This window comes from Barbus barbus, assembly GCF_936440315.1.
Source record: "Barbus barbus genome assembly, chromosome: 8".
In the NCBI taxonomy this organism is placed as follows: Eukaryota; Metazoa; Chordata; class Actinopteri; order Cypriniformes; family Cyprinidae; genus Barbus; species Barbus barbus.
This window is the reverse complement of record NC_136736.1, coordinates 25704293-25720171: the sequence shown is the minus strand read 5'-3', so window position 1 is coordinate 25720171 and position 15879 is coordinate 25704293. Positions and strand designations below refer to the sequence as shown.

Here is a 15879-nt window from a genome sequence, read left to right as displayed (position 1 = left end):
TATTGATTTAACATGGCCCAACTGGGTCACTGTACAATTGCACGTGGCTGTAGATTTTTTTTAGGATGTAAATTTTTTCTGGTTAACATGTCTTTAGTGGCCCAAACATTAAATTCCTGCAATTACGAGAAAATTAAAGTTCATTTGGTCCAAATATAAAAATTAAACTACAAAATATTTATTAGACCTCACCTTAGTAATTCATAATTAAAGTAATGTTGTTCACAACAGGTTATTACCTAATATTTGTTTGCATGATTCAAGAGCTCAATGTTTGAGTGCTTGATTACTTCAGTGATTGTTCTCAGTTAAAGTACATATAAGGAGTAAGAACATCTTCACTTTCATAAAGCTATCCATACCGCACCATCTCACGGATCTCACAGTGCCTTCCACTCATTTAGGTGATTTAAATGAGAAATGATATGCAGCGGATATTAATGACCCACTCTTGAATATTAATTGATACTGATTTACCCCTCATCAAAATTGAGGATTGATGATTAATTGTTGTTTTGAAGTTGGAGGAAATGGAACTTTTCCCTTGGAGTGAAATGGAAAGAATAAATGACCTTGCTTTGGAAAACCACATGGTGTGATAAAATGAAGAGGTGCTTGTTTTATTTATGATTATACAAATAATGCGGAAAAAAAACTAACATTTGCTAAGTTTGTCAGTTGAATTCAAAAACTACCTTGAGGAAAGTGTGATCAGTAAAGGCCTTTCAAGGCATAAGATGGAAATGCAATATAAAGGTGGAGTGACAAAGGTCTTGCTATTCTACAGCATTTCTTACAGTAAAGGGTTTTCAGTATTGTATAGAATTTTGAAATCCTTTTGTTGTAAGAACTGCTGTAGAATAGCAAGACCTTTGTCATATATACATATATATGTATGAAGAGTTCAGATGCAAAAGAATGCCGTCTGAAATTTCCTTCTAAAATGAGCATTTTTCTCAAGCTCCTATGTTTATGTTCAGCAATTTTGCTTTAATAGTAATGAAACCTATTATAGAACCTATTAATTGCCATTAATGTGAAATTACTGAACCTACACATAGAAGCCTGATAAAAATGCTAATTTTAGAAGAAAATTTCAAACAGCACTGAGAGACTTTTAAGTGAGACAAAAAATAATAAAATAAATAACTTCAATTACAATATACATGTATATTATATATAAATATATTTTTTTTACAAAACTATGTTAGTACATTATTGATACTTTAAAAAGCAATACTCGTATTACTACTACTACTTCTACTACTACTGCTACTACTAATATTAATATTAATAATAATAAAACCACTTCTGTCTAATAACTGATTTTCATATTTGAGGAAGGGCTCCCTCGCAAAGCTAAATATTTTGAAAAGTTTTGAAAACCCTTGTTTTACAAAACTCTGTATGCTCAAATAATAATGTGCTGTAAATACACTGCTTCATTATCATTCCAGCTAGAGCTGGACTTGAATGAGGTTGAACATCTGTGCAAACTGCGGTTCATATAAAATGTGGCTCTGATCTGAATTACTCTGACTTTATGAGTAAGCAACCACTGCTGATGCAAGCGAAAGAAATGTCCACATCCATTCTTTTACATCAATCAATCAATCAATCAATCAATCAATCAATCAATCAATCAAGCTAAAAGTATTCAATCAATAATCAAATCAAAATAAAATAATTTAAAGGAATTTGTTTTACAAACAGAAGCTTGTAGAGAACTGGTGAACAAAATAATTGCAAGATACAGAATGCCAGTTTATAAAAGAAAAAAAAAAAAGATAAATTATTTATCAGACCTGGATAACTCTCATCAATAAAAAGGTGAACTAGGTGAATTTTGACCGCCTGCATTAATCAGTGGGTGTGTGTGTGTGCATGTGTCTGGGTGTGGTTTGTGGACAGTGTAAAGAGACAAATAATCAGAGCTGTTGTCATAAACAGCAAACACAGCCCTGAAGACTGATGCGTGTATTTGTGCGCATTAATATCCATATGTCCTTTAGATACTCTCTCTCTCTCTCTCTCTCGCTCTCTCTCCTTGGAGAGTTTAAGCTCACTACCTCTAAGCAGCAATGTGGCATTGAAAATGATGATATTCATTTAAATCTAGCATTTTATTCTGGCTAAATTACACAACATAAAACAGCACATTAAATTTCTAAACGTTCCTCTACATGCACACACACTTTGCCAATGTATTCTTATCATGATTAATTACTTGGAACTAATCACTTTTAAATCACTGGATTTTTGCTGCCGTGAAACTTATAATTGGTAACTTGAACACTTTGAGATGGCTGTTTTTGAAATTTGCAGGTATATCTATATTTAAATTGGTTCCCTTATGCACTGCAGTGGCTGCAGGGGATTAAAAACTTTTGAAATAATACTATGTTGAGCTCTCCTTGACTGACTGAAATTCAAATACATGCATACATAACATAACATATTCTGATGAAACTTCATTTATAATTTTTTGTCCTTGTTTTTGAGCTGAAATGCACCAAGCAAATAATTGTCTGTACACCTTTTAATGTCATGTTGATTTAAAAAAAATGAGCAGATTCAACCGACGGTCCATGTTTGGTTGGTTTGCTTGATTTTGATGCTGCTGTCATGAACATTTCAGATGGTCCGTTGAGTTTCATATGTGCAGAACACCAATGGGATAGTAATTTGTAATGCCTAATCAAAAACGAATAATTTTTATTAAAATGTATAATTTTGCATAAAAGATAGCAGGCTAACTGGTTAGCGGTCTCTCTATCTCTGATTTACCTGGCATGCTAAACTAACTAGGCACAATCTGCAAGTTTGGTTGTATAATATATGTAGCATAATTGACAAGACATTATTAGTCACAAAAACAGTTCAGATGACAAACATCAAAGCCATTTTTTAGGATTTCTAATCAAGCTGAACAGAGCCTGAATAAAGTACTTATTATCTTATTAATTTATTCCAGCCAATAGAAAGTCAATATAACAGGCAGGCTGAATATTTCATGACAACGAATTGCCTTTAAAACAAATGGAAATGCTAATTTGGAAAGGATGGTGGTAAAGGACACTGGCAGCATCACACCTGAGTCACACACGTCTTCCTGTTGTCCTTGTCCACCCCCTAGAGCACCTCTCACTCATGTCCTCTCTGTCACCCAGCGCTAATGAAATCATCTCCCACTCTCTCAAAGCAGAGAAGCCATTCATTATGCAGTCTCCACTTCTAAAAATGAAAAGTCAATAAGACAAAAAGCAGATGCTGTGTTCCCTCAATGTCCTCTCAGTTGTTTGGCCTCTGGAGGAGGTGTTCAGAGGAGAGACAAGCTCACAGCTGGAGTCAGAGCGTGAGAACAGCCCATGCACGGATTATTTCCCTGTCCCTCGTTTTCAATCATCTGTGCAGAGACCTCGTGGCAAACATCGGGGTGCCTCAGGTTAGCAGAGAAGGATGGAGGGATGGAGAGAGAGAAAGAAAACAAGATCTGACAGCATAGGCTTGATACTGTATTTCATCACCAGCTCACTTCCAGCACACATCCCATCAACACCAACTAAATCCTGCGGCCTAGTAATTTAGCAAGGCACTACGTTCCTGCAAGAAGGTCATGAGGAGCATTATTTCAGACTGCTATTTTCCAGAAACGCACAACTCTGGAGGGTGAGTATGTCCTCAAAGGTCAGTCTAAAGTAGGGGATTTTGTTGTTAACCTACTTTTTAGAATTCCAAAATTCTGAATAAAGACAGTATTCAGTCTTCACTAATTTTATGGACCCCTAATGCATGCATTTAAGTAACTTCTGTACAGTATATTGGTGCATATTACTGTTTAAAAAATTGTGGTAGGTAAGATATATATATATATATTTTTAAAAAGAAGTATCTTATGCTCACAAAGGTTGTGAATATTATTACAATTTGTAATTCTTTTATTATATTTATATATTTTATTATGTATATTATATGTTTATATTATATTTACTCTTTTATTATGTTTTAAAATTATTAAAATTGTAAAAAAAAGTATATTCCTGTGATGACAAATATGAATTTCCAGTGGCCATTAGTCTTAGGGATCTCAATAAATTATACTAATTGTAGGTGGGGGACTGAATAACCAACACTCTCTCCACCCTCAATACCACGACTGAGGTGAGACCCTTGAGCAAGGCACCGAACCCCCAACTGCTCCCCGGGCGCAGCAGCATTGGCTGCCCACTGCTCCGGGTGTATGTTCACTACTGTGTGTGCACTTGGATGGGTTAAATGCAGAGCACAAATTCCGAGTATGGGTCACCATACTTGGCCACACACCACTTCCTTTCCCTTTACTGTCATTTTGATCAATTTATCTTTGCTAAATAAACGTATTACTATTATTTTTTCAATAAAACTACTACTACAAGTACTACTACTACAAATAATAATAATAATAGTAATCTGTGTGTATATTGGTTCTTCAGTGAAGGTCACTTTTGGCATTGTGAAAAATAAATAAATAACAACATCCAACATTGTATGTTGTGCTTTACTATGTAATTTCTAATGCTTCTGGAATAAACTTGCTGATTTCTTTGTTTTTCTAAAGCTAATTTCATAGCTAGGGTTTATGTATTTTTACACAATTTTCAAAAATTTTCAAATATCAGCTTAATTGGAGATGTTGTACAATGATATATATATATATATATATATATATATATATATATATATATATATATATATATATATATATATATATATATATATATATATATATATATGTTGTTATTTTTCATTATTTAGGGTACAACAATAAAATGTGCATAAGTAATTCAAAAATGTTTCTGATGAAGGCATAAAAAGGCTTTTCAAGTCATGAATAAACAAACAAACCAACCAACAAACCAGCATACATTGAAAAAATAAATAAATTATAAGGGAATTTTAGTAAAAATCAGGCCCTTGGAAAAACTGTCCTAAGTTGAAGAAGTATATTCCCTAAATAATTAGCAATTATCTGTCATCTGCAATTCCAGCGACCCCATATTAGGTTCAGAATCTTCGGCCTAAAACCACAAAGACTATGACAGACTATACCTCTTATGACAGACTATACATTTAAGCGACTCCCTTATGAACACAGGATGAAGTCATGATCGCAGTGCTCCCGCTTCACGCTCACCGCAACGCAATGGTGCATCAATCACCTGAACTTATGGGCCATATTATAAAAACAGAGACCTCTGCACTCCTGGGCTAAGCTATCAGAGGACGGCCCAGCTCTCTGGCTCTCAGCACCTCTATACAATTTCTGTGTGAAGATTAATGTTCTTGCAGCGAGTGGGTTCAGGGACGTGAGAACAAGGAGAGGAGGGAAATAAACAGCAAACAGGAGTGTCAGATCGAGAGGAGATACAGTGTAACATTGCTGCCTGTTTAGGAGCAAATCCATGCTATGAAATTCCCTAAATATTCAGACAATGTCGAAAGATCAGTGACAGCCTGAAGGCAACGTCCTGGCAGAGTGGATAAATGTCAAAGAGAAAATATAGAGGGCACACTGGTGAGAGTGTTAGGTGACTCCAAATTGGTAACAAACCCTCAGTGTAGAAGTAAATTCATATAGCATCTGCTTAAAGTTGTGTAATGGAAAAGTAAGTTTTATTTTGCATTATTAAGATTTTTTACCCTCATTGTATGGTACCATTTTAAGGTGGCCAAATGCTTCAATTAAATTAAGTAAAATATATAAATAATTAAATAAAACCATATATAAATGTGTATAATAATAATTAAAACAATAAAAATGAAGAGTATAATAATATATAATACATAATTAATTAATATTATAACAATGTAATATAAAATATGATAACACTTTATTTTGATAGTCCACTTTAGACATTCTATTAACAGTAAGTAACTTTGCAACTAAATGTCAACTAGCAGTCATTAGAGTATTAGGAGACTGTCTGCTTAATATCTTCTAACACTTTATTTTGATGGGTCCACAACATACTGAGTATGAGAGTCTTTGCAAGTGTCAGCGTATTCTACTAACCCTAAACCTGAGAGTTAGTAGACATGTAGTTGCAAATGAATGATAATTAGTTAACATATAGTTGACATGTAGTTATAAAGTTACTTATAGTTAGTAGAATGTCTAAAGTGGACTATCGAAATAAAGTGCAACCTAAAATATTTTAAAAATATTACATATCAGCTATACACAATTCAAAATACTCCCCTCTGATACAGTGAATGTAGATATCTGACAGCTGTAAGTCACTATGGTGATTGCAAAGGCTCTAAATCAATACTAAACAAATAATGAGTCTGGACAGAACAGAGGGGATCTCTATGGGGAATGACTTTTGCCTCTAAACATTACATACTGTATCTGTGGCATTTTTATTTCTTTCATTGACACTGGTTCATTTCCAGTCTTGCTGTGTACTTAATAAAGCACCATGGGACACAAATAGCCAATAGACACAAACGAAATAGATTTCATTTAAAATCTTTGCATTTATCATAAAAAAGGCCATAAGAATCAGGTAATGCTTGCTGTGTTTTTGCCAGGAAAGCGGATCTATATGCTATACTTAGAACCAGGTTTTTCAATTTCTAAAGACATATGTGAACATTAATTCAGCATTTCCCAGCTGAGAAAACTGTTCTGTTGTGTTTTACACAATAGATAGTTCAGATTTTTCGCACCTGTGAATGAAAGAGGAACACTAACAGAAAAGTTTTTATTTTGCGTACAAACAACAACAACAACAACACTGTCAAAACAATTCACATTTACACGGATTCAGAAAATGACTGAAGACTGTATAACGGATGACAGGCCAGTAGTTAGTAATGTCACTTTGTAAAGAAAGCCACACTTCTGCGCACATACCTACTGTATAGAATGAACACATAATTCGTATCACATCTCTGTTTTTACGAATTTGTGTTTTTTGAAGCGCACACGGAAACAATATCGTTTTCCAGAGCTTGTACTAACCTGTTTTCAAAAATTGTCATGCCCCCAAAATGCTGTTGTCATGTAAATGAATGGCAAAAATGCACACAAGGTTTAAAATTAAATTAAATTACTGTAATTTGTTAAATTTAATTGCAATTCACATTCATGTTCAATTTCTTGTAAAACATGGCCCACTTAATTCAAATTCCAACTGGGAATTTGAATTGAGCCAAAATAAAACAGCCACAACCAGTGGAGATTCAAAGAAAAAACAACAAAGTTTCAGTATTTATTTGCTGCCAGTTACTAATACAGGGAAAATGTGTGTTTGGTTGTTGCTTTCTCTGTTTTACTTTGAACAGCAAAGCTGTGATCTGCAGTAGTCCATGAGCAGTAAGTGAAGGAGAGCATCTAGACGACTTCTGGCTTTAGGGGTGGTTGCTTCTGCTCTGATCTTACAGCTAGTTTGAGTCAGGTGGCTCTTTTTATACACACGCAAACATAAACACTCTGCCTTGCATACCCTGGCGTGGGAAAAAAAAATCCCTGACAAAGGAAGCGGATTCACTGGAAAAACACCAGAAAACACAGGGACTCCAGAAACCTCCATGGCTGCATTGAGATAGAGCAGTAATTGATGGAGATCCTGAGCCCGGCGGGAAGCCGGCCCCAGAATGCAGCCTGATGTCTTTTGAAACGTGATGGTGAAACTGAGCACCAACTGAAAACAAAAACACAAGGCTATAAGATAAGTGCAACAGGGTTTTTCTGAATAAATGTGTTGCTCAATCCAATCGATTCAAAAGTTTGTGATCTGCAAGACATTTTTAATGTTTTTGAAAGAAATCTCCTTCGTATTTGATCAAAAAGTCAGTAAGCAGCAATATTGTGAAATATTATTACAATTTAAAATAACTTTTTTATTCTCATATATTTTAAAATGTAATTTATTCAAATCATGGCAAAACTTAATTTTCAGCATTGACTTCGGTGTCACACAATCCTTAACAAATCATTCCAATATATAGATTTGGTGCTCTACAAATTAAATTGATATGAAAAAAAAAAAACTCTTACTGACCTCAAACTGAAGAAGCAGCACCACTCTCTACACCACCATCACATTCTCAACCAAAAACACAATATGTGCAATCACATACAATCACAAAAGGCTTTCAACATAGGTAATTTGCTTTTTGGGAGGCGGTTGTAACACTTTGGGTCTTGTAGAGTCGAAAATTGGGTCTAATAGGCTTTGGAATCTAAGTGCAGCTTCATTTTCAAAAATCAAAGGTAACATACAAAAGTTAAATCCCAGGTAACAAAACACTGTCAATTAAAATGCACATCAAAAGACAACACTTGACAAAGTCACAAAGCGTTTAAATACTCAAGAAATAATTACCTGACAAAAAAAAAAATATAAATAAAAAAAAAAAAGCTTGGATACAATCAGGGAAGCCAGACAAAAGACAAGAAACATTAAACAAAACCTACATAACTGTAACTGTTTGGGTGGGCAGGAATGACCAGATTTTAGTGTTCTTCTAATTTAATCTCTGAATATAATACAATCTATGAGAAGAAAAGAAAAAAAAAAAAAACGACGCAAAAGCCCTTCTGGGTGCCATTTACTAAAATGCCATCAATCTAATTAAGTAAAAGCAACTACAATTTATTTTATGTTCTCTGGCAACTTATTAACAATGATGAATTCCGAAATTGTCAACACAAAGAATCATTTCCTTATTCAAATTCGGTTAACTCCTTTCATGTAAATGAGCAGATGCCAGTTAGGGGTACAATAAAGTGCCAAAAAAAGAAAAAGAAAAGAAGAGCAAATAAATTACATATTAAGATTTATAAGGCAACACTGTAGGAGTTCCAAAAATGGAAATATAGTAGCAGCACACACAATAAATGGAGAATAGATGTGTGTATGAAAAACAAATCAGCTATAAATGAAAAGGCCCGCTGTGAAATGAAAGAGTATGAACTGAGGTGACATATCCATGAAAATATAGTTTAAAAATGCCACTCACCCACAGTGAGCTGTCCTGTCAGCTGGCCAAGGTTATTTCGTGCATTCACCGTCACATTGCGGTCTGACTGTAAGACCAGAGGACTGTCCTGAAACACACACACACACACAGAGAGAGAAAACAGAAACTGATTATGGGATGCTGTATAATAAAAAACTTTGAACAACAACGTGAAATTGATCTTACAACCCTACATCTCATTCACAACATGGCATTTTGGTTGAGGTTAGGTAGTGTTATATACATTCTAGAACATTAACACCTAAAATAAAATAAAAGCAATGCAACCAAAATAAAACTTTATGAAAATAACTAGTCGTTCATGTATGTTATAGCATTAAAAATAAAAAAAAATAATGCTTAAAGTATAGGTTGTAAGCAGTATTTGAATGATAAAAATATACTGTTTTTAATGTTGTAAATTTACATAAACCATACTCATTTAAATTCAAAAAAGAATCATGAAAATAATGAAAATAATATATGTGATGTTGATGTGTTCAACATGAAGCTATATGTGATGTCTGAGCCGTCAGAGACTCAGTGTGTGTGTGTGGTGCTGTGGATCACTGAATTCAGTGTCTTCTTGCTCTGTGCAACTTTGATCCTACTGACCTATACATCCTCTTCCACAACAGAACCTCTGCTGTGGCTCTGAATAAACACACACCATACCATGCATCTTAACCCCAATCACATTCATGAATGCATTCAATTATGAAATCACCTTATGTAAATATAGCATGTATCAAAGTCTGTATAGTTTTAAGAATGATTGTGTGTTACCTTTATAAACTGATCTGAGGCTCGACCTTTTTTAATGCTTAAGAATCTGGGCATGAGACTTCAGCCCTTAGATTAGTTTCAAAGCACAGCGCTCCCTTTTGACATTGATCGACCAGCCAGCCAACCAGATCAATATATCGACGGTGAAGTACAGTGAAGGTCCACTAGAGCAGATTCCCCATTTCTTCACTTTCTGTCTTTTTTTTGCGTGGTTAGTGTGTGGCCATATGTCTTCACTTGTGGACAAAATCACAGTCTACAGTACACATAAGTAATAAACATGCAGTAACAGAATGGTTTTGAATATATAGAAACATGTAATGGTTTAATCTTGACTATTTTCTTTGGCAGGGCAAAAACAGACCAAGCAACTAGAAATACTGTAATTAATTATTGATTAATAATAATAATAATAATAATAATAATAATAATGTATTATTATTATTATTTTACAGTTAATACACAATAACAAATTATACAATATTATCTACAATTATTTTATTTTATTTATTTTATTTTATTGATGTTCTATGGGGACTTTGCATAGACAATGATTTTATGTCTATTTTATAATTTTTAATTTTATACTGTAAATATTATATTCTACCGCGCGTGTGTGGTAAAGTAATTTATTCATAAATTAAAACATCCGAATGCTGACTTCAAATATTTTTCAATCAAGTAGGCCTACACTCCTGTGAAAACTCCCTATACAATCAAAGAAGCTAAAGAGCATAAAGAATTGCTTTTTTGCATTGGGTCTACACTTGCTGTACATAAAATAAGAGGACTTAAATGATGTCAAAGAGGCACAGAAAGAAATAAACCAAGTCAATCATCCATGCACAGTACTTATAATTGCACGTCAGTGGCAGAAGCCAACTGTTTTATATTATAGTGAGGAGTACTTTGTCAATTGCTTGAACAATAGAAGCAGTTTGGAGCTGCAGTATCTGCACTTGCTGTCTCACACTGTATAATTAGATCCAGATGATGTCCGTCTAATGGAGTAAAACACTATCTTCTCTAATTACCTCAGAAACACCCTCCTACCCAACACTATGTGTACTGCCACTAGATGTGGGATGTTCAAAGCTATGATGGACGCTGAGATGGACAGTATTATTGTTTTTGATCAAGGGTAAATGAGCAGTGCAGAAGACGGGGTTCATAAAAGGACACATTCAAATCAAAACTGAGCAATGACAGGGCAGAGAAGGTTTATGCATATGATAAACTCATACAAACAAGCTTTATATTTTCATTTTAATTGCTCTAGCTTGACATAGACCTTCAACACTCAACATTCAGCAGTATGTTGAATACGTCTTTTATCTAAACCCAACACGACCGGCTTGTGAAATTAGTCACCTGGCGGCTCAGAGGCTGACACATGCAAATAACCTCCTAGCCATTTACATGAAAAGAAGCTAGAGTGTTATCCTTTAATCTGATCTTTATTTCCATTCCAATCAACCAGATCCAAAATCTGTGTCTATGCTTCAACGCCTCATTCTTCTCCTTCCATCCTTACACAATGCAAAGCAGGGCACCGAATGAAGAGAGAGAATTTGTGTGAATGTCATTCAGGCATGACAATTCTGTGTTCCTCCCAGATGTCCACCTGCTCTTCGTTATCTCTCTTTCATTGTTTTTCCTCTCGTTTAATGATGCACTCCAATCCCACACACCTGCTGACATCCTATATTTAGACACCTTGTTTAAATGCTGTGACGACCCCTGTGATGTCTCTTACTCAATGGATTATGTTTGATAGTTAATCACAAAGGATTAAATACATGCAGGCCTTGTTTCTCAGAAGTACTAAAACAATCATGTGCTGTCCAGAAAGAATGGCACAATGAATTAAAATCAGTCTGTATTTTACAGCGTTCATGATCCCATCAATTCGGACATTACCAACTGACAGATACTCAGCCCTAAACCAGGATAGACCCTCCAACATGTTTAATTGAAGGCCACAAGCACTCATTCTACTATCTCTCTCCGACTCTTCTTCTCACGTATTGTCAACGACTGGACCCCAACATTACTTCATAATACTCTTTTCCAATGAGCTTCATTCCAATGTTTGTCAACTTTTTCATATCTTACCCTTCTGAAAAAAATAAAAATAATATGGTTTGTTGGTTTCTGCCCTTCCACAAAGTACATTCCTGGTCAAACTTCTTCAGACTGTAAAAGGGTCAACTTGGCATCCTGATGAAGCTGCCAGATGTTGAGCCAGGTCCTTGGTGGACTTCTTCCAGTCAGATTCTTTTCATCTTCTCATCAGATTTTGAAAGTGTTCTTGGCCTTCCAGTTCTTCTGATTCTTCAAAATTCTTTAGAACAGCTTGACCACCACATCTTGTGTATCCAGTTTTTTGGCTGATTTTCCTTTGAGAGTGGCCTTGCTGAATTATGATTTTATGTTTATCAAATTGTGGTCTTTGGCATTTCGAATAGGATGATGAGATTGTAATTTGGTTTTATACATATTACCAAGCTTCCAATGGATTATACTCATACAACATGTGCATGTAATGCTGAAGCATGTCTTGCATAAGCCTACTATTTCATGTCAAAATGACTGATGTGAAAAATATCTAATACCTTTTTCACAACAGTCATTTTGACGTGAAACAGCAGGACACATACATGTGTTAGCAATGACATTAACTGGGGTTTCATTCCATTTAGGTTTAAACGTAAGGAGAGTAATCTCTCAATCTATAGATGTGCACTCGTACACCTTTACACTTACAGGTGTACCTTAATTATGACACCAGTTTTCTTCTGCTGGTGTCCCTCACTCACATCTGAGTGAGTCCATCGCTCTCCCGCTCCTGCACTCCCTCCACTTACAGACAGTCCCTAGCCAGAAACCAAACAAATAGAAAAACAATCTTTTATGCAATTTCAATTAATACACACTGGTGGGAGCCCTAAGACATTTAGGTTTCTTTTGGGATTTATAAAGCTTTGTTTTTTTGTTGTTTGTTGATTGTTTCTTCATCATCAAATTTTGAGAAGTACAGATAGTTTTTTCTTTTTTTTTTCCATCATCAGATTTTGAAAAGTACATAAATGATTCCTCTGTTGTTTTGCTCTTGTGAAAACACCAGCAGCCATTCAGCACCATGGACAGCACAGACATCAGTCAGGCAGCATTGCTGATGGCACATAGGGAGGCAAAACAGATGATGCAAGAGTAAGCGCAGGGTTAAAGCACTCACACTTGTCTACTTCTGGAGTAGAGAAGAAATTATCCAAGGAATCTCTCTTCGTGAGTAGGTGGGAAATGCCAGTCTTTTGCGTTTTAAGTACTGTCTAACAACCTCACTTAAATTGCATCAGAGAGGTTTCAGAAGTCAAACATCCTATTATGTCTTTCTCAGAAATGTAACGAGAAATTGAAACGACACAACTACTTCTCATATGATACAAACAAGCATGCCCTCTTTTAACTCTTTCAGGATCATGTGTATCCCTTTGTGAACAGTAGGGCTGCATAATTCATCACATCAACACATTATAATTTATATGTATGTATGTATATATATATATATATAGTATGTATGTATGTATGTATGTATGTATATATATATATATATATATATATAGTATGTATGTATGTATGTATGTATGTATATATATATGTGTATATATATATATATATGTATGTATGTATATGTATATATGTGTAAATGTTGATCAAATAAAATAACAAATAAACTAAATCATCTGAAGTTTAGAATGGTAGGTACTATACATTTTTGCAATATGATCTCTGTGTTACCATTACCACTACATGAAACACTTTTTAGTAAATAGCAAACAAAATTCCTATTTTATTTATCTAGCCTTTCTGTGTGAAGGGGTGAAAAGGAAACCTTCACTATAGAGGGGGCAACACAAGGAATGACAAACCAATCTATTTCCCAGTGGAATAAAGCTAACAAGGTCCCATTTATGATACTATAAAATAGCAGAGAATGAATGTATGTTCCTACACCCTAAGGGGGGATAAAGCTTAAGACCACATTTTTGCCTTTATGACGGCACGTCTTAGGAAAGGCTCTCAGGGTAAGTCTTTGTGCCTCTTACAGAGCTAAGCACCATGGAGGTTCAGGTGGTCTTTCAGAGGGCGAAACCAAATAACTTCACAGCTCAAGGCTTAAAGGTGAAGTGTATTTGTTTTTCCCCCAATGTTAAAATACATTTTTATATACCAGGGCATTGTGCAGAGACATTCTGTTCTGTACGATTTCTAAACATTCTCCCCAGCAGAGTACCTGTTTATGAAAGAAAATAAATGACTACAATTATTCTGAGGGTATAGAAGGTATCTAATTTAGTATAAGGATATATATATATATATATATATATATATATATATATATATATATATATATATATATATATATATATATATATATATATATATATATTATATATATATAAATAAATTGGGATTTAAAAAATACTAAAATATCATGAGCTAAGATTTAATTAATAATTCACATCTACCCATTTTTGACATCTTTCTCACTTTGATTTAGAGATCTGCGAGGGACTTTTTTTTAAAGTCCAGCTCCCATGAGGTTATATCCCGCACCCACCCGCTTGCGCTATATATTCACTCTTTGTTCACCCGCTGTCCACTTATAATCAATTTCTTCCCGACCCGACCGATCCTGCAAAATTTAGATCCCATTTCCAGAATCTCATCTTAAGACACAAAATTCGTTTAACATTTTGCTGCCAACACGGTTAACAAAAGCGTCACAGAAAAAAATACAAATGTTGTACAAAAATTGTATTTCTTATTTTTATTTTTATTTTTATTTATATGCTGCGCTTCCCATAATCAAATCATCTTAGATCTGAGGACCGTATCTCAAAACCATCGTAACTTAAAAATCTTCGTAAATCTACGAGTACTCTGGAGTAATCGTAAATCCCTACGTGCATCGTAAGAAGACATATGAGATCACCTGCCGGACAGTCGGCAGATTCCACCTTTAACATTATTCAAGTGCAATGTGATTATAATTAAAGCTTTTGATTGTTCTTTATTGTACACTTTATTACTTTTTTGTTTAAATGAATTTATAAATGAATTAATTAAAAATGGCAAATATATAAAAAATACAGCCATATATTGGACCAGGAAATAAGGTCTCTACAGATATCACAATAATATATAGTATAAAGTATAATATTGATGTACTATATATATATATATATATATATATATATATATATATATATATATATATATAATTATTATATATAGTAGATTAAAATTATACTTATCACTATTACATTATATTATATTATCCGAGCTGTCTGGAATGCAGCATTAGGTTAACATTTCAACAAACGAGTGTGTACTACAAATACGGGCCATTCTATAAATTGACATTTTAACACTTCACAAACGGATAGCGACCCCTAAGTAGCACTTAAGTCAAGGCTACATGCGATTGAGTTAAGTGCATTTTTGGGAAACGCAAGTGAAACAAGAACGAACGTTTCGTAAAATGACTCGTAGAAAACGCTCTTAAGCGCTAAGATCAATCGTTATCGAGAAACCCGGCCCTGTTCTGTCTGAGGGCTGTATAGGCCTATTCAACACCGGTACAGCCTGCTCTGAGGACTGTTATGCACATGCTGCGAAATGGTTCATGCATGCAGCACATAACAGTCCTGAGTGCAGGCTCCAGCGGGAGAGCCGCGGGAATGCAGACCTCTACCTTGATTCTGTATTCTGTGTTATAAATTCCTGCCTTATATACTGAGTGTTGCAATTTTAAAATTGTATAAAGATATGAATCAGTAAAGGCACTTTACCCAAAACTAAATTTTGGTTACCGCACTGCATTCACACGCAAATCGTTTCAGTTGTGTGATTCAAGAATCTACACACACACACACACACACACACACACACCTACTTTTGAATTCCCAAATTTAGAAGAGAAAGCCAATATTTTCATGGCAGCTCTGGTGGAAAGAGCATCGTCAGTTACTGCCAAACAGCTGTTTGTGCATGGCTAGGGTGAATTTGTCCTGCATG

The 15879-nt window shown here is 34.6% G+C and overlaps 1 protein-coding gene across 1 annotated transcript in view; it reads right to left on the bottom strand.

The window, feature by feature from the left end:
• The window catches only part of LOC306873368 (zeta-sarcoglycan-like), a gene marked incomplete at both ends in the record, with an annotated part of 328143 nt that overhangs the window by 49120 nt on the left and 263144 nt on the right, over positions 1-15879 (bottom strand). Inside the window, one exon of the mRNA XM_079422618.1 lies at positions 9010-9097. Within this exon, the coding sequence (XP_079278744.1) occupies positions 9010-9097 (88 nt within the window). The remainder of the gene's footprint in view (positions 1-9009; positions 9098-15879) is intronic.